The 20593-nt window shown below is 42.4% G+C and overlaps 1 protein-coding gene across 4 annotated transcripts; it reads right to left on the bottom strand.

The window, feature by feature from the left end:
* Nucleotides 1-3828: 3828 nt before the first annotated feature.
* Nucleotides 3829-20129, bottom strand: CDV3 (CDV3 homolog). Of its 4 annotated transcripts, XM_030816812.1 has the most exons (6): nucleotides 19873-20129; nucleotides 19042-19118; nucleotides 10189-10334; nucleotides 7351-7510; nucleotides 6914-6916; nucleotides 3829-6179 (listed from the first exon to the last, which is right to left on the bottom strand). In XM_030816812.1, the coding sequence occupies exons 1-6, from the start codon at nucleotides 20110-20112 to the stop codon at nucleotides 6029-6031; spliced, it is 777 nt and encodes a 258-aa protein (XP_030672672.1). In that variant the 5' UTR covers nucleotides 20113-20129; the 3' UTR covers nucleotides 3829-6028. The 4 variants fall into 4 exon arrangements, with proteins under 4 accessions (XP_030672672.1, XP_030672675.1, XP_030672673.1 ...); XM_030816815.1 differs by lacking the exon at nucleotides 6914-6916 and having other exon boundaries at nucleotides 3829-5730; XM_030816813.1 differs by lacking the exon at nucleotides 6914-6916.
* Between the last annotated feature and the right edge of the window lie 464 nt (nucleotides 20130-20593).

Below are 20593 nucleotides of genomic sequence, written 5' to 3' on the forward strand. Positions count from 1 at the left end.
ATATCCTAAATTCCTGATGTGAACGTAATTCCTATTTTAGATAATACAAATATGATTATTTAAAGCAATTATTTCTAAGGCCAGGTGTGATGGCTCATACCTGTAATCTCAGCACTTTGGGAGGCCGAGGTGGGCAGATCACTTGAGGTCAGAAGTTCAAGACCAGCCTGGACAACATGGGAAAACCGTCTCCACTAATACAAAAAAAAAAAATTAGCCGGGCGTGGTGACATGCGCCTGTAATCCCAGCTACTGGGGAGCCTGAGGCATGAGAATTGTTCAAACCTGGAAGGCAGAGGTTGTGGTGAGCTGGGATCGTGTCACTGCACTCCAGCCTGGGTGACAGAGTGAAACTGTGTCAAAAAGATAAAATAAGCAATTATTTCTTACTCAATATATCACTCATAATATTCATTATCTTTATTTCAAGCCTAGGAGAAGCAATTCATAACTTGCTTGCATTCTGCAGGCCCCATTAGTACCAGTTGTAGTAACTGGTGAATTAAAACCATTACAAACCTGCAGTTTCAGGATGCTAGTTATTAGAACACCTGTCCATATGATTTTCTAACTTCTTGGTTCTCCTTTCGATCTACCCCCATTAATTTGTTTCCACTCCCTAACTTGAGATCGTGACCTAATTTGTTCCTTTGTCAGTCTAGACACCCATATAGCATGACCTGTCCTAAATTCCTACCCCACACTCTCAACCTCCTGACATCTCCGCCTACGTGTACCTACCCCAGACCAATTTCACATTCTAACAGAGGGAGATAAACAACCAAAATGTTTAGTGTGCTAAATAAAGAGTAAGAACTACAGGCCAGGCATGGTGGTTCACACCTGTAATCCCAGCACTTTGCGAGGCTGAGGTAGGAGGATCACCTGAGCTCAGGAGTTTTGAGATTAGCTTTGGCAACATAGCAAGACCTCATCTCTACTAAAAATAAAAAAAGTTAGCTGGGTGTGGTGGCATGCATTTTAGTCCCAGCTACTTGAGAGGCTGAGGCGGGGAGGATCGTTTGAGCCCAGGCCAAGGCTGCGGTGAACTATGATCACACTAGTGCTCTCCAGCCTGGGTGATGCTGTCTCAAAAACAACCACCAAAAAATCCCCCCAAAACCGTAAGTCTTGGTGCTGAGCAACTGGATAGTCACATGCAGAAGAATGAAGCTGGAGCCCTAAGTCACAATAAAAAAAATTAAAATAGACCAAAGACCTAAATGAAAGAGCTAAAAACATAAAACTCTTAGAAGAAAATAGGTATAAAACTTTATGACTTGGGTTAGGCAATGTTTATCTTAGATATAACACCCAAAGCACAAGCAACTAAAGAATAGAAAAGGTGGACTTCATCAAAATTGAAAATTTTGTGCTCCAAAAGACACTTCTAAGAAAGGGAAAAATGGTAGGAGAAAATGTTTACAATTCATGTATCTGACAAAGAAGTAGTACCTGAAATTTAAAACACTTGCAACTCAACAATAAAATTATAAGTAAGCCAATTTAGAAATTGGCAGAGGATTTGAATACACATTTTTCCAAAGACATACAGATGGCCAATAAGCACATTTAAAGGTGCTCAACATCACTAGTCATTATAGGAATGCAAAATAAAACCATAATGAGATACTTCACACCCACTCGGAAGACTAGAACCAATCTGAAACAAGTGATCACAAGGATATTGGAGAAACTGGAATCCTCTGACACTGCTGGTGGGAACAGTAATACATAATATGGTTAGGCTACTTTAGAAGAGTTTGGCAGTTCCTCAAAGTGATACAGCCTTTCATCCCTAAGTATATACCCAAGAGAACTGGAAATGTTGATACAAAAACTTGCACATGAAAGTTTATAGCAACATCATTCATAATAATGAAACAACCCAAATGTCCAACGGATGAATGTACAATTTAAACGTGGTATACCCATACAATTACCTATATTGTTTAGCAATAAAAACGAATCACTGATGCATGCTAAGCCTCAAAACATGCTCAAAAACAAGTGTAGAAGCCAGTCGCTGAAAAACAAATTGTATAACCCTGTTTATATGAAATGACCAGAATGAGAAAATCTAGGCCGGGCACGGTGGCTCATGCAGCTGTAATCTCAGCACTTTGGGAGGCCAAAGCAGGTGGATCACCTGAGGTCTAGAGTTTGAGACCAGCCTGGCCAATATGGTGAAACCCCATCTCTACTAAAAATACAAAAATTAGCCAGTCGTGGTGGTGGGTGCCTGTAATCCCAGCTACTTGGGGAGGCTGAGGCAGGAGAATCACCTGAACCCGGGAGGCGGAGGGTGCATTGAGCTGAGAATGCGCCACTGCACTCCAGCCTGGGTGACAGAGCAAGACTGTATCAAAAAAAAAAAAAGAACAGAAAAAAGAAACTAGAGACAACAGTGGCTGCCTAGGACTGAGGAATTTGGGAGGAAAGAAGAAAATGATGACTAATAACAATAGAGTTTCTTTTTGGGGTGATGAAAATGTTCAAGAATTTTAAGAGTGATGATGGTTGCATAACTTTGAGAAATGTAAGAAAGTCTTAAATTGTACACTTCAAAAGGTGACTTTTGGCCAGGTGTAGTGGCTCCCAAAGTGGCTGTAAAACATTCCAGCACTTTGGGAGGCAGAGGATTGCTTGAGACCAGGAAGCTTGAGAACAGCCTGGGCAACACAGCAAGACCCCATCTCTTAAAAAACAAAATAGTGCTTGGTGGCACACACAGTAATCCCAGCTACTCAGCAGGCTGAAGTGGGAGGATTCCTTGATCCCAGGAGTTAAAGGCTACAGGGGGCCATGATTGTGCCACTGCACTCCAGCCCAAGACCCTGTCTCTTTTTTTTGAAAAGGGTGACTTTTATCTAAAAAGTTAACACTATAGAAAGAATTAAAGCAGGGAAGACAGAATGTGAGTTTCTGTGCGTGTTCTATCTTAAATAGGGCTGTCAAAAAAAAAAAAAAAAGATCTCAATCAAGCACAAAGAACAATCAAATAGTAAATTGTTAACATTACATATTTAAACTCCACTACCAAAATGACTGAAATATACTTTTGCTAATTTAGAAATCTAGGGACTATAATCCAAACTAAATCCTGAAATTTAAAATTACCGTTTTTGAGAATTGTAAGATTCATGGAACAAAGCCTTAAATCCTTAGTCTATATAAAGATTTAAGATTCATCTGCCATAGTTTAAGGTAACAAAATGTAATACAGCAACAAGGACAAACGTGTATTTCAAGTTTTCCAAAAATATTTGTCACGGCTTTGCAGCCACTTTCATGCCTCGTTTTGTATTTTTTAAATTTTCTATTTCTTTTTTCACTGTCTTTGGTTTGCCTAAATCCTCATCAGTCTTTTTTATGCTTGAGTACTCTGTAAACACTTCTGAAACAGAAGTACACTCCTGGCCAGGCCCGGTGACTCATGCCTGTAATCCCAGCACTTTGGGAGGCCGAGGCAGGTGGAACACAAGGTCAGGAGTTCAAGACCAGCCTGGCCAACATGGTGAAACTCCGTCTCTACTAAAAATACAAAAATTAGCTGGGTGTGGTGGTGCGTACCTGTAATCCCAGCTATTCAGGAGGCTGAGGCAGGAGAATCGCTTGAACCGGGGAGGCGGACGTTGCAGTGAGCCAAGATCACACCACTGCACTCCAGCCTGGGCGACAGAGCAAGACTGTCTCAAAAAAAAAAAAAAAAAAAGTACACCTCTGAGTTTAGAGCATCTTCACCTTCCCACAGCAAGAGAGGTGTGACCTCACCTCACCATTTTCAAAGACAGAATAAGGCTTTAAAATAACCATTACAGTCCAAAATCCATATATTTACTTTTTATTGAATTTGTTAACGTTACAGAATTCTTGCACTGCCAAACCATGCCTGAGAATTCAAACAAATGGTACAATGGACAGCCTCATCCACCCATCATACAGTATATTAAAACTTGATTCATGTACATTTTGATATTTTCACAATCTTTTAAAAAGTTATAACAAGAATTATAATTTAAATCTGCTGCAGGTCTTCAGATTTCGAGTACAATATGCCTTTACATAACACCTCCACTTATTCATCTGTTCGTTCTTCAGTAACATAACCCCCAACAAAATTTTGTTGGGAAAAAATGCAGGGAAAATGCACAGTTCAATGATAGATTATTTTTTAAGGTTTTTCGTTCCCAAGTAAGTCTTCAGTTTACCAAGAATCCCATTCTGATCTAATCATTCAACCCCCCCTTGGCTGGCTCAGCTACTCACCCAAATATATTAGAAGGCAGGCATCCTGCCTGCCACCTCAAATGTCAACATTATTGCCCAGATATGAGTGGCAGGTCCTGTCAGGAGATACTGTAACCCTCCTCGGAGTCCAATTCCTGCACGGACACTTTCGTTAAGACTAAACTCCTATCTGAAAATGCTCCCACATCAAAATAGTTTTACTCCCCCACTTGCTTCACTCTTGCCCGTAGCAAGTCTGCAACTCATGCATTTGGCAAAGGGATTCATTATAGAGAAACCCAGACTCTGCATCAAGTGGTCACATTACCACTTTCAGGTATTTCTATTGAACCAGATACAAAACTAGGAAACTGCCAGACCATCTTGTTAGGTGGACACTCTTCTGTAATTCTGGGTAGCCTCAAGTCCCTTTAAATGACCCAAAACTATTAATAGGTATTTTAAGCTGTAATTATTAAAAACAGAAGTGCTACATCACCTGTCTTTCGCCCTGACTCTCCAAATGAACATAAAGACACACCAAAAGGTTGATAACAGAGCTAGCTGGGACAATCACTGCATCTATAGAACAGCCAATACCTTGAAAAATTGGGCACAAGTACATGAGGAATTCTTATCAAATATCGTGCACAATCCATGACACTTAATGAGTTTTAGCTGAGGTTTTGCTCATGTTGCTCTGAATTTGTAAGGCCAGATCAGTGAACCTCTTAGCCTGAGCAGAAAGCATATTCTTCCCACTGCAGTTTACTACATGATTTAGACCTGATTAGATGAGGCATTATAGCAGCACCTGAAGTACAGCCTCCAGAATCCACTGCCCTTTTCATCACAGGCTATTTGGTTCCACCCTCAGGATTGGCATACTCACATTTCACAATCCTAATGCATACTTTAGGTTACTTACTTAACCAAGCAATATGCTCTGTCAAAGAACTTATTTCAAGTCAAAGCAAAAAAGGCCTTAATGCAGAACAAAAACAAAACAAAAAAGCACTATCCAAATAAAAAAATCACCAAAAAAAAAAACAAATCCAAGATTATTCTCTCCCTTACCCCTTCCCCCACTTGGTGGACCCCAGTTTGGTTGAATTTATTTTGTGGTTACCTCAGAATACAATTAAAGTTTAAATTACAAATCACAGCCCTACACAGATGATCTGAACACATCAGTTCTTTTCAGCGGTGTGTTCCAGGAAGTCTAATATAACCACAGCCTACTACAGAGAGTATTCCTTAAGGGTAGGGCACAGGACAGGTTAATTAAGGTCACTTAAATCTTCATCTTTTACAGCAGATCAGAACCCAGATGGCTGACTTTTTATGCAGGATTTCTGATAAGAATCCAGTAGAGCTGGTTGCAAGGTTCACATCGACACTTAATAGTTGTAATCTTCTTATCCAGAAGTTGTGATCCACATGAAGTCCACAATGAGTGCAGCAAATCTGAGGTAGTCAACCCTTATGAAGGCTCAGTATCTGAACATAAAAAGATTTTGAAATGACCACTGGCTGCAGGTTTTGGTTTTTTGTATTTGCAGAGTAAATATGAAAGAACACTGTTGAAACTAGTTCACACATTTATATAACAATGAAAATTCCCCTAATTCCAATATGCATAGAGCAGTCGTGACACTTTAACTTCCATAGTGCAATAGGGCCAGTCATGAAATCGAGTGGTCTGCATCAGTGTCTGTAGATCCAGCAGAGATCAGATGATGAATGGCTGTTGGTGGTGCAGTCTAGTTACCTCAGAAGGGTTAGCAAAGCCCATTCCTTAATTGTATTGTGAGTGGCTGCTTTTCTGATTTTCAAGCACAGCATATTGGTTGTCTAGCTGAAGTTTAAGGGCCTGGTTTTTTGAAACCTCATCCCTACCTCTATTTTTGTGTCTTACTACTTCAAAGCTCTTCTCCATTTCTTTATCCCTAAGGGAAAAGAAATGTAATCAGTAAATATTTCTTCTTCACTAGGGTTTTTGAAAAATATTCGTCCTTGAATTTAAAAAAAAGCCACCTCTTAGAAGAATCCTGGGAAGGGGTAGGAGTGGAGGCATATATAAAATCCTTCTTAGAAAACCATTTTAAGGCTTCAATTCGAACAGAAAACACAGAACGCTGTACTGAAGCTCTAGGGTCCTATCTTCTACTGAATAGTATTAACTGTGACCCTATTTCAAGACAAACTTGAAGAAAACTGTTAAAAGCTGTGTAATGACATTCCTCCTAAGACTTTCACTTTTAGCAAGTAATAGATAATCTCTCTCTTTATGCACAAGGGTAACAATTTTCTCATTCAAGTAAATTCTACTCATTGGTCAATGATTTCTCCTCACATCAATTTTGTGGGAGTGGATCTGATTAGATCAGGTAAAGAAACTTGAGTGTGGTGAATCACTGCCCTCCCAAAGGTCCCTTATACATTTTTTAAGACAGAGCAGAGGAGCAAGTCCACGTGGAGGTTTAAATTCAAGCCAGCTGTGCTCTCAAAGTGGTGAAAAGGCTGGGATTTATTCTAAAAGCCACCCCAAAAAACACATTTCCATCTGATGTCATTTACATTTCTTCCCATTTTATTTATTTTAAAAAATTCATGTCCCTAAGTAAGATGTAGATGTGCCATATGTAGTCATTTAATTCCAGGTAGTATTCATTTTAAGTACCTGCTGAAATAAGATTATTTTAATATTAGATTTATAAATGCCAACATCTTCTGTCTATAGTCACATTAACTGGGAATACAATTAAACAGTGCTTTTATATTTCTAGTTTCCATATTATAAGGAGCAAAAGCCACTTAATTATAAAAGAATTTTAACTACATTAAAACTTGTCATTGCTATAAAACAACATAAACCAGGGCTAAGATAAACTTTTGCAGACAGAAGACAAAGTGTCTCCAGTGCTCTTTGCCCTCCCCCTTTCCTCCCTTCTGGGCATATAAAGTCCCATCCTGATTCTCAGCTGCCTGTCAGCTGAAGCTCAGGCTTTATTAGTTAAGGAGTAGTCTCCCTTGGGTGGGTATGCACATCCCCTATATCCCACTCCCTGGCCAAGGAACAGAAGTCCCAAACAAAATGCAATTAATTATAGTACTTACTTCCGGCTTTCTACATGCTTGGCAGTTGACTGCAGGGATGGGAACTGTGTATCACTGTAGATTTCTGGTGGTCCTTGTGGTGTTTTCCTTGTTGTGGTTAACCTGGCCCCAGGAGGCCTATACACACCACTAGTCATCGCCGGTTCTGGGGTTTCTGTAACTAGTATTTTATAACAACTTTTAGATAAACTATTTAAATGCTCAGCATTTTAATAAGCTATTCTTGCATTCCCAATCATTTAACAATTATAGAAAAAACAATACCAGGGTCTCTGGGTCAGACCACAGGTTAGTCATTTCAGAAAACGTCTGAAAGTGAAAACAGGCCGGGCATGGTGGCTCATGCCTGTAATCCCAGTACTTTGGGAGGCTGAGGTGGGTCGATCACCTGGGGTCAGGAGTTCAAGACCAGCTGGGCCAACATGGTGAAACCCTCTCTACTAAAAATACAAAACTTAGCTGGGCATGATGGCAGGCACCTGTAATCCCAGCTACTCAGGGGGCTGAGGCAGGAGAAAGGCTTGAACCTAGGAGGCAGAGGTTGCAGTGAGCCAATATTGAGCCACTGCATTCCAGCCTGGGCAACAGAAGGAGACTCCGTCTCTCAAAAAAGAAAAAAGAAAAGTGAAAACATTGTATTTTTCTAGGGTAGTATTCTAACTCCTCCTCCATGTGCAACTTTAGTAATCTACGTAAATGATGAGTTCCACAAACCAAATTACTGGAAGTAGAAAAGGAAACTGCTGGGCCTGGATGACTGGTCTCATCAGGGACTGCCTCTCAGAATAGGATTTTAGTCCTCAGTTTCCCTACCAGTAAATATGAATTACTTCTTTACCTGATTGGTGGACTGATTAAGATGCCATATGTAAAGAATTTATTTAATGAAATGCCAGTGTGGTTATTTTTTTAAGATTCTAGCCAGGGCTGGGTGCGGTGGCTCAAGCCTGTAATCCTAGCACTTTGGGAGGCCGAGGCAGGCAGATCACTTGAGGCCAGGAGTTCAAAACCAGCCTGGCCAACATGGTGAAACCCTGTCTCTACTAAAAATACAAAGATGTAGCGGGGCATGGTGGTGCACGCCTGTAATCCCAGCTACTCAGGAGGCTGAGGCAGGAGAACAGCTTGAACCCGGGAGGCGGAGGTTGCAGTGACCCAAGATTGTGCCACTGCACTCCAGCCTGGGCAAGAGAGTGAGACTTTGTCTAAAAAAAAAAGAAAAAGAAAAAGAAAAAAAGGTTCTAGCCAGGCACGATGGCTCATGCCTGTAATCCCAGCACTTTGGGAGGCCGAGGCGGGCAGATCACTTGAAGTCAGGAGCCAGACTCTGTCTCAAACAAAACAAACAAAAGAAAAAGATTCTAAAGATGATTTAAAAACATAAGACCGGGTATGGTGGCTCACACCTGCAATCCCAGCACTTCGGGAAGCTAAGGTGGGAGGACTGCTTGAACCCAGGAGTTGAAGACTAGCCTGGGCAACATAGTGACATCTCATCTCTACAATAAAATAAACAGGTGGCGTGCCCCGGTAGTCTACTTGGAAGGCTGGGGTGGGAGGATCACTTGAGCCCAAGCAGCTGAGGGGCTGCAATGAGCCATGATTGCACGACTGCTCTCCAGCCTGGGCCAGAGTGAAACCCTGTCTCTAAAAAATATAAAAATAAAAATTTAACGTATAGTAGTAGTTATCTGTGATTTCTGCATAGCAAGATTTGGAGTGATATGTTGTTCTTTATAACATTCTAAATAAAATGAGTATACATTTCTTTAAAGTAGTGCTCTTAAACTTTCATTATTGCCCTAGGAGACCTTTCAGACATCTGTTTCCTAACTGCACCCCCGCTCCATGAATTAATACTGCAGATATACTATACATCTGTTTATGCAATCTAGTCTTTTCGTGGGCCACAAACGACTGTTAAGGTATAAGATTCCTAGCCGGGCACGGTGGCTCACGCTTGTAATCCCAGCACTTTGGGAGGCCGAGGCGGGCGGATCTTGAGGTCAGGAGATCGAGACCACGGTGAAACCCCGTCTCTACTAAAAATACAAAAAATTAGCCGGGCGTGGTGGCGGGCGCCTGTAGTCCCAGCTACTCGGAGAGGCTGAGGCAGGAGAATGGCATGAACCCGGGAGGCAGAGCTTGCAGCGAGCCGAGATTGCGCCACTGCACTCCAGCCTGGGTGACAGAGCGAGACTCTGTCTCAAAAAAAAAAAAAAAAAAAAGTATAAGATTCCTTCATTCTATAAGAAGCAACTTTTACCCCCTTCAGAATGATAAAATCGCCCCTGCTGAGAATTCATGCTTCAAAAAACAGGAAAGTTAAATAGGGAATAAAAAAGGGGGCCCCTTGTCTTTCTGTCCTTACTCAGCTGTCAAAAATATTTTAAATGATAAAAGCTTCAGGAATTTTCTCTCTCATGAAAACTTTTGGAGTTAAACCTAACCCTAGGGTAGTTACTACTAAAAATCCTAAATGAAGCTTACCTTGGATTCTAGTAAATTAAAGTCTTTTCCTTACCTTTTCCTCCATTAGCAAGTAGTTAATATTTAAAGAGAATATTAGAAGAAATACTCAATTCCAGTAAATGAAACTGGAATCAAATATCTATATAAATTTTACAGCAACATATAGGACAAAAGTATGTCTTTTAACTTCCAGATTCCTTTTATTTAGGATTTTAAAGTCTTTAACAAGATATATACACATCCCACTCTACCAGGAATGAAAAGGAGCCTCTCCTCCTCACCCACCAGTCATGCACTTAGTTGAAAGTGGACCGTATATAAAATCATATATACATTAGACATCTGAAACTGAAATAGTAAAATTACCAATTACTGGAGCAGGAGGTGCTTGTACTGGAGCTGTTTTATTCCAGGGACCTGCAGATTTTTCCATACCTCCACCACCACCTCCACCTTCTTCCCAGTTATCACCTGGATCTTGTCTCTTTTCATTATCTTCATCTTCCTTTTCACTGTTGGAAAAGCAAACATGTAAATTCATTAAGGAACCACCAAGAAAATTCTCAGTCCAAATCGTTAAGTTTTATCCATGATTATCTGTACAACCCTGAAGAAGTCAATCTCTTTTAAGACTGAACGTCTTACTTATTTAAAAAGTGAGGCCGGGTACAGTGGCTCACACCTGTAATCCCAGGACTTCAGGAGCCAAGACGGGTGGACCACCTGAGGTCAGGAGTTCAAGACCAGGCTGGGCAACATGGCGAAACCCATCTGTACTAAAAATACAAAAATTAGCCAGGCATGAGGGCACACACCTACAATCCCAGCTACTGGCGAAGCTGAGGCAGGAGAATCCCTTGAACCCGGAAGGCGGAGGCTGCATTGAGCTGAGATCGTGCCACTGCACTCCCTCCTGGGCGACAGAGCATGACTCTGTCTCAAAAAAATAAAAATAAAAAAAACTGATGTGCCTCTGTGACAATATGCCTGATCATTTATAGCAGCCCCACATAAGAGCAGGACCCCAGTTACCACCTCAAGCGACTAAGGGAGGGAAGAGAGGATGATACAACCTGAAATGCAGAGAAGAGGGTGAGCTGAAGGATTAAGAGCACAATTACAAAATTTTCCTTGCACCAAAGTGTACAAACAGGCATTTAAGGTAAGTATATTTTTAGTGAGCAAATGAAGAGTTTTGAAAGTTGTATAATTTTATTTGCCAATCCTTTCGCACGTAACAAAATCCTCTCAGAATTAGAATTCACATTCCAGCAGATGAAAACAAGTCTGTGTCCAGTGTTTACAGAGGATAGAATTAGCCCCTAACATCAGACATGTATTTATCACCTGTTTAAAAAAATATATAACAGCTCAGTCTTTGGCTTTCCAGATGTTATAAATGGAAAAGATACCCTCAGTGGTAACATACCATCTTAAGACTGCTTGCAGTATTTTCTCAATGCTAATTAATTTATTCTTGAATTGACTGGAGTCATAATCTATTTTTCCAAGGTATCTTTATTTCTCTTTTTGCTGGATTACTTTTTATTATTTTATGTAACTTTACATGTCCTAAATTACCGTGTATATATCTTTTGTCTCTTGACAAAAGGGATACTGACAACAGGGATATTAAAGCACAATAATGGCTAAATCGAATGTCCTTTATGCAACTCTTCACCTTGAAGATACACCTGGCAGAAACTACCAACCTTTTCATAAAATTATTTTTCATGACAATGGTGCTTTTCCTAGGTCTTCAAGCTTCTCAACTCCTTCACCATTCTACCTTTCCCCCACCTACCTGTAAAAAAAAGGCTGGTTCCCAAAACTCTGTCCCTGGCCTTCCACTTATCACCCTGACTCTCTTAACTGTATAACCTTGGGAACATCACAGCCTCTCTTGGCTGCTGCAAAAGGATATCTAAGGATGCTTTCCTTCCATTTCTATTAAAACAAGACACATGCTGACTATAAGACAAAGTTCTTGACTAGCTTGACTGTCTCCTTTAAAGATACTTAGAAAAAAATAAGTGGCAAAATGCCATTCAAAAATAATGGCACTGGCCAGGCGCGGTGGCTCACGACTGTAATCCCAGCACTTTGGGAGCCAAGGCAGACGGATCACCTGAGGTCAGGAGTTCGAGACCAGCCTGGCCAACATGGCAAAACCCCATCTCTACTAAAAACACAAAAATCAGCCAGGTGTGGTGACACACACTTGTTATCTCAGCTACTTGGGAGGCTGAGGCAGGAGAATCAGGTGAACCCAAGAGGCAGAGGTTGTAGTGGGCCAAGACTGCCACTGCACTCCAGCCTGGGTGACAGAGCGAGACTCCGTGTCAAAAATAAAAAATAAAAAATAATGGCAGCATTGTATGAATTACCTACCAACCAGAAGTGACTGCAGAATTTAGAGGCTAGAGTGACAATGAGGAAGAGAGTGGAAAGAAGAACAGATTTATCTCGTCTACATTTACAGCAAGATTTTACTTACAACTTTATCTGAGAGGAAAAAGGATAGAGAATATGGCAATTCACCCCTAAGAGGTCTGAGAAAGAAAAAAATACAATTTAAAATAAAAATATAGCCAAGCCATCCCTCAGTTTTCCTGTTCGTTAACATGTAAGAGAATTCTATGCAGCCATTTAAAATGTAAACCCTATGCTGACATGGAGGTAGTATTCATGTCATACAAACCAAAATTCACTAAAACAACATCTATATACCTAATATAAATATAAAAACATCTACAACAATTTTAAAAAGTTTTATAGAGTAGCTCTGGATGTCAGAATGTATGACTTTATCTTCTTCATGCAGCAAACAATTAGAAGCAGATTCTAAAGTCAGGCTTCCTGGTTCAAATCCAGGCTCTGCCACTTACCAGCCAGGAAACTTTGAATATGGCACTTAATTTCTTTATACCTCAATTTCTTCTTATGTAAAATGGAGCTGACAACCCCATAATAATCGGCACTATTTACTGATTATCTCTAAGTAGAAGAGACTACAGATAATTCTTACATATTTCTTTATGCTTCTACATTTTTCTCAAAAAATTTGTAAAAACAAGCATATTATTTTTATAACCTACATAAAAAAATTTTTTATTTTTAAAAATTTTTTAGAGACAGGGTCTTGCTCTGTCACCCAGGCTGGAGTACAGAGGCCCAATCTTAGCTCACCGTAATCTTCAACTCCAGGGCTCAAGAGATACTCCCACCTCAACCTCCCAAGTAAGCTAGAACTAAAGGTGCAGACCACCACAACTGGCTAATTTTACTTTTTTACATTTTTTGTAGAGACAGGGTCTTGCCCAGGCTGGTCTTGAACTCCTGGCCTCAGGTGATCCTCCTACCTCTGCCTCCCAAAGTGCTGGGATTACAGGAGTGAGCCACCACGCCCAGCCTCACAAAAAGCTTTTAAATAAAAACTCCTATTTGGTCTGATGGAATAGTGACAGTATCTCAACTGAAGTTTTTTTTTACTGTCTAGTGTCTAACATCTCCTTGCCCTTAGGAATAAAATTAAAAAAAAAAAAAAAAACCACAAATTTAAAATACACCTAGTTTACAAACTATCACCAAAAAATAAGCATAATCTGTTTAATTAGAGGGATTGTACATCAATAATAAAAGGCACAAGGAGACAATTTAGTATTCTGGATTCTTCGCCAGGCAGTGGCTCATGCCCGTAATCCCAGCACTTTGGAAGGCCAAGGTGGGAGGATCATTTGAGGCCAGGAGTTCAAAACCAGCCTGAGCAACATAGCAACACAGTGAGACCCTGTCTCTATTTTTTTTTGAGATGGAGTTTCACTCCTGTTGCCCAGACTGGAGTGCAATGGCCTGATCTTGGCTCACTGCAACCTCCGCCTCCCAGGTTCAAGCAATTCTTCTATCTCAGCCTGCCAAGTAACTGGGATTACAGGCATGCACCATCATGCCCAGCTAATTTTTTTGTATTTAGTAGAGATGGGGTTTCACCGTGTTGGCCAGGCTGGTCTCGAACTCCTGACCTCAAGTAATCCACCCGCCTCAGCCTCCCAGAGTGCTGGGATTACAGCGTGAGCCACTGTGCCCGGCCAAAAAAATTTTTTTTAATAAATATTTTGGGTTTTTCCAAATGTCCATCAATGATAGACTGGATAAAGAAAATGTTGCACATATACACCATAGAATACTATGCAGCCATAAAAATGGATGAGCTCATGTCCTTTGCAGGGACATGGATAAAGCTGGAAACCATCATTCTCAGCAAAATATCACAAGGACAGAAAACCAAACACTGCATTTTCTCATTCATAAGTGGGAGCTGAACAATGAGAACAAATGGACACAGGGAGGGGAACATCACACACCAAGGCCTGTTGGGGGGTGGGGGACTGGGGGAGGGATGGTGTTAGGAGAAATACCTAATGTAAATGATGAGTTGATGGGTGCAGCAAACCACCATGGCACATATATACCTATGTAACAAACCTGCACGTTGTGTACATGTACCCTAGAACTTAAAGTATAATAATAATAAAAATAAATAAGTATTTTGGGTTAAGATTCTGAAATACTAGCTAAACTAAACATGTGGAAATTGTCTAGTCAAGACTCTTCATCAGCCGGGCGCAGTGGCTCACGCCTGTAATCCCAGCATCTTGGGAGGCAGAGGCGGGCAGATCACTGGAGGTCAGGAGTTCGAGACCAGCCTGACCGACATGGTGAAACCCTGTCTCTACTAAAAATACAAACATTAGCTAGGCGTGGTGGCACATGCCTGTAATCCCAGCTACTTGGGAGGCTGAGGCAGGAGAATCGCTTGAACTTGGGAGGTGGAGGTTGCAGTGAGCAGAGATCGCGCCATTGCACCCCAGCCTGCGTAACAAAAGCAAAAACTCTATCAAAAAAAAAAAAAAGAACGAACAAACCAAAAGAACTCTTCATCCAACAACTGAAGGAACTGAAGCCCAGAGATGCTTAGAGGCTTGCCTAAATGCCAGTTAGCAGGGTAGAAATGATTTACATATTTTATTACTTTTTCATATTTACATATTTCAGAAAGTATCAACTCTCCAAATGTCATAGCCAAACAAGAAACATGTTCCAAACGGTTACTTCCATGGGAGACAGGCTGAAATTCAGTGTTTGACCCAAATATAATATATAGCTTCTCATCAGCTGAATTTTATAAATAAACACTACAATAATGCTGTAAATTCATCACAATTCCACATACATAGTCTTAAATATGTGTAAGTCTGTAAGGCACTACTGGTAAGGTGAGAATAATGATGCTACAAAAGGGGGATTTACTGAATATCTACTGCAGCAGGCAGCATTCCACCCCACTGTACAAAGTTAAACGTCACAGTAACACTAAGGCAGGCAAGAGACCCACTGTATCTATGTATGAGGAAACTTAAGTACCTCCCCCAGGGCTACAAAGTAGCAGAGCCAAAATAGTGTGGGATTTTAGAGGCTGTATTATTTCACATTATCTTTTAATTCATTTTATCCCCTTTATAGCTCTAAGGTATGATGCAAAAACATTCTCTAAGATTTGAGAAATGCATTTTCTTTAGTAAGGCTGATAGGATCACACATCCTGCAGCAGTATATTTATAAAGAACAGAACAGCCTTATCTTTTTACCTCAAGAGACATGAGAATTTACACATCCTAACTCCCCTTCCCCAACACTAGGGGGAAGCAGCTAAAACAAAAATCAGACTGGACTGAGCTGCTGGAATACCGGGCATCTCCACAGGTTTGTCCCTATTATACTTAGCATTGCTGCAACAGTAAAATGGGGAGATAAACATGGCCTGATCAGCTATGCCTGGCCTGGAGGTTTAAAATGTCACTGCACCTCATCCAAAGAATCTTTCCTGACCCCTTCATGGATGATGAAATGTCTCTCCTCTGCCCCAGAGCACTTTGCACATCTCTTTGAAATTATCTACTGTTGTCTATTACAGCATGACTTATTCCTACAACCAGAAAACCTCAGTGTCTAGCAGAGTAGTCACATAAGTATTTGCTAGAATAAATCCACCTTGGATAATGTAACCAGCTCTACCAGGTTTAAGTCTAGATTTCTCACCAAAGTTTCTAGAAAACCACTGGGCTCCAAGAACTCAATTATTTACTGAAACATGACAAACGCTCAACACTGTATACCTTCAAGAATTAAATCTTTCTAACATTCTCCCAAAAATCCACTTTAAAGATAGAAGTGGCTGGGCCTAGCAGCTCATGCCTGTGATTCCTTTGCTTTGAGATCACTTGTGGCCAGGAGTTTTGAAACCAGCCTAGGTAACACAGACCTCATCTACAGAAAAAAAGTAAGATTAGTCAGGGGTGGCAACTCACACCTGTAGTCCCAGCTACTCGGGAGGCTGAGGTGGGAGGATCACTTGAACCCAGGAGTTCAAGACTACAGTGAGCTATGATCATGCCACTGCATTCCAACCTGGGTGACAAAGAGAGACTGTCTCAAAAAAATGAAAAAATAGAGATGAAAGAGGCCTACAGGGCCTACAAACAACCAAGGATCTAACTCAAATGACAGGCTCCTTTATAACCACCTCAATGGCTTCCCTCTCAAGAATTTGTCTGTAACAGCATGACCTTGAATAAGATCTGCTAATTCAGACACAAAACTGGGCACATTAAGTACCCTGGTACTTAAATCTTGAGCTGGTTGGTAAATGTGAAATAGGATCTTAATATATAATACATTTGCCGCTAATGAAAAATTTCCCCTTTCAAACGTACGGGTAAAAGACTAACATGCTAACTACTATAAGGACCAGGGTCAAGAACTTTAAGATTGTATGTGACATCTGGCTGGGCTCAGAGGCTCATTCCTGTGATCCCAGCACTTTCACCTGAGGTCAGGAGTTCGAGACCAGCCTGAACAACATGGAGAAACGCCGTCTCTACTAAAAACACAAAATTAGCTGGGCGTGATGACACATGCCTGTAATCCCAGCTACACGGGAGGCTGAGGCAGGAGAATCGCTTGAACCAGGGAGGCTGAGGTTGTGGTGAGCTGAGATCGCGCCATTGCACTCCAGCCTGCGCAACAAGAGCGAAACTCTGTCTCAAAAAAAAAAAAAACTGAATGAATCGCAGCAACTCAGTAAGGAAAAAAAAAAATAGCACATAGCAAGATGGATCTGCGTAAAGCATATGGAAGATGTTCTCAGGTGCAGAGGAATACTCAAGATGCACTAGGCAATGACAGATTAAGAAAAAAAAAAAAAATAAAAGCTAGTCTAGCGGACTGTCATGCTGTAACCAGCACTTGGAGCAAGGGGGGATATGAGGTAGAGTCAGACAGCTGAAAATGAAAACTCTCTAAAAAAAAAAAATAGCCAGGGGGGGGGCGAAAGGACGGGAGGAGGAGGAAAGGAAACAGAAGGCGGAGGTGGGAGCGAGATGCGCACGCACTAGCTGGCAAAAGAGCGAAATGTCTCAAAAAAAAAAAAAAAAAAAAAAAGCTAGTCTACTTCAGGTTGAACAGAACTTAAATGCTTGTACTAGCTGATACTTAGTTATATCCCTGGCAAGGGTGAAGTATGTAAGTTATTTAAGACACTTTTCACTATCTCAAGAGTAACCAAAATAGATCAAGACCAAAATAACCCTGAAGATGAACATGTAATTTATAGTCAGTAACAGAAAAACACAGGTTCTGTTTAAATAATCTCCATAGTTTAACCAAATCAATTTCCACTCCTTAGTGAACTTGAAACCAAAATTTTATCTTCAGAAAAGTGCTACTTTTGCCAAGTTCAACATGGCCAAACACTATTCTTCCAGTCACTCACGTTTTCAAGAACCTGCAGTCACTTAGGAAAGAAAAGACTTAAGAAGAGCCAAACTTTACAATAGAACAGGAGCCACACACACAGGCAGTTCCACAATACCAAATGGTAAGAACCTCACATTCCCTCCTCCCCATTCTTTACAGGTCAAGCCCCAGGAGACAGAAAAGAGGAAGACACATGAAGGAAGCCAACAAGTGGTTGGGAATCAAACTCAAGTCTAATCACTTCTACTCAACACCACTACAAAGAAATCTCAAGAGTGGAAGAGCCATCATTCCTGAAAGTTTCCCATTATCAATCTGGGGGTTTCACTTTGGTTAAGCTCACAAAATGATGTTTTCACAGTAGGACATTAATGCCTAGCTGTGGTAGGTGTTCAACAAATGTCAATAATATTAACGCAGCTTTGTAAGTTATCGAAAGCTATAGATACTAACATCCAGAGAGGTCAAAAGACAGTTTTCAGTTAAGGAAACTATTTCCTCCACTGTGCCTCGCACTCACTGGCATTGCCTATAAAATGCAAACTTCAAACTGGAGACAGTTTATCAAGATCCTTTATTTCTTTAAATCGGGAGCAAAGGATTTTTTAATCTTAAAGCAGAACCATATCTTCACTTGTTTTTTCCTACTTTATGAACCCTCTGAAATATAGCACTTACTTAACATCAACCTTAAAGTTGACTGCCATAGACTGGACTTGACAAAATGTTAATTTCAAATCTTCTAAACTACCCAATTTTTAAAAATTACTATGTTTTCTTGAACTTTAAAAAATAACATGTTCACACATAATTCCATTCCTATGAAGTTTTAGAAAAAATTATGGTGTTAGGATAGTGGTTATGTTGAAGGTGAATGCAGTGAGTAGGTGTTAGGAGGGGAACCTTGTTCTGTATTAGTAATACTCAGTTTCTTGACCTGCGCGCTTATTGCACAGGTTGGTTGCACTGTGTGAACACATAAAACCTCTCTCTCTGTAAGTATGATATACTTCAATTACAAAAATATATTCACTTGCTTATTGGAGAGGATGTGAAAAACATCCACATTACTTTTGAAACCCAAACTAAGTACAGTCACCGATGTTAAAAGTAAACATTTTGAAGCGACAAAATCCACTTTAGCTGTCTCAAATGAGAAGGCCTAACCAGAACTGGAAATAGGCAAGCTCTCACAGGATTTTAGAGTCAGCAGCTAATTTCATGAGCACACGGAAGGGCTGCCTCCATGGAGTGAGAAAGAGTAGACAGAACCCATTTGAGTCCTAATAAGCATATCTAGAGCACAAGGCTACTATGATGCTGCTTTGGGGCTAAAGGAAAACCTAACTTGTATCCAATATCTGTCCTAAAGGTTATCTAAACACATTTGTAACCAGACTATACCTTATTTGCATTGCCTGAACCCTGAGGCCGCTGTAATCAACCTCTTTTTGCTCCAATTCTTTCCATTCATCTTCGTCCTGTAAAACAAACGCCATTTGATCAATTAAAGTTTTTTGTAGACATATAACTAATCAAATAACACACTACGAAAAGTGGATCAAGTGGCTGGAACCTAAACTAAGTATGTACTTGTCTTCTGGTCAAAACTCTTGCTTCGTTCTGGGGCAAACTAGGCTAAATGGAGGATAAACATGCTCGTAGGCTAACACTATACTTCCGCTGGGTTCCTGCATGAGAGCTGTTACTTTAAGCAACTAAGAAAAGCCGAAGGAAGAAGTCAATAGGAATTTCACAACTACATTTCTACTTCAACCTTGCCACCGAGAGTTTTCTTTTTCTTTCACGGGCTTAGAGACTAAGTCAACACAAAAGAGCTGCTACAAATGCGGCTGCTGAAAGCGAAAATTCAGCTCAAACTACTGGGCTGAGGTCAGCACACGGAATTACTCAGCCTAGACGTCACCCGATAAACGCTGCTCTGTGCTGGGCAGTGCGGCCCCGGACCTAGTGCCCCCGGAGGGTGGCGCCGCCTGGGCCTTGGCTAACGCCAAGCGACGCGGGGTGGGAAGGGCGGCTCCACCGCGGGTGTCGGAAGGGGTCCCAGCCCTGGCAACGCCGGCCCGAGGTGGAGATCCTGCGTCACGTGGCGGCCCGCGCCCGTCCGCCCGGCCTCCGCGGCCCCTCCCGGACGCTTCCCCGGCAGGCGGGGGCGGGCACATGGGGCACCGGCGCGCGGCCCGGGCCCTGAGTGCCGGCCTCCTGGCCCCTCACCTTCGTCACAGCCTTGGTGGCGGTCCCTGGGCCCGCAGCCCCCGCGCTCGCGGTCCCGCCGTCGCCCGGCCGGGTCCCAGCGCCCGCCCCACCGCCCGCCGCACCCGCGGCTCCACTGCTCCCGCCGGCGCTGCCCGCTGTGCCCGCGGCACTCGCCGCCCGGTTGCTCCGCTCCTTCTTCTTCTTCTTGTCCCTCTTAGCAAAGAAGTTGTCCAGGCTCCGCTCCTCCGTCTCGGCCATGGCCTCGGCCTCCTCGACCCGGATGGGTGGGGCCGGCGGCGGGCGCGGCCCGCGGGCCTCCGAGCTCGGGGTCGAGGCCGGCTCTGCGCTCACGCTGCCGGGCGCGGCGACGCCTCAGCCCCGCGGGGTCGCCGAGGCGTGCGCGGCGAGACGGGCGGCTCCCCCTGCGTGCTGGCAAGCGGTGGTACGGTCCGCCCGGGGGCTCGCGCGCCGCCGCTGTCGCCCGAGGCTGCCGGGGCTGCTGCTGCGGTGGCGGAGCAGGATCCCGCTCTCCCGACAACCTGAGGGGAAAAGGCACGCGAGTCAGAGGCTCTAGCGAGAGTGCTCGGCTAGCAGCGGCGCGTGCCGGAGGAAGACGCGCGCGCGCAGGCCCGGAGAGGAGGGGAAGGGGGTGGAGAGGGGAGGGAGAGGGAAGAGGGAGGGCGGGCTGCTAGAAGAGAGAGGCAGCGCCTGCGCCTGCGTACTTTGCTAGGCCTGCCGC

The sequence above is a fragment of the Nomascus leucogenys genome, chromosome 8 (assembly GCF_006542625.1).
Source record: "Nomascus leucogenys isolate Asia chromosome 8, Asia_NLE_v1, whole genome shotgun sequence".
Lineage (NCBI taxonomy): Eukaryota > Metazoa > Chordata > Mammalia > Primates > Hylobatidae > Nomascus > Nomascus leucogenys.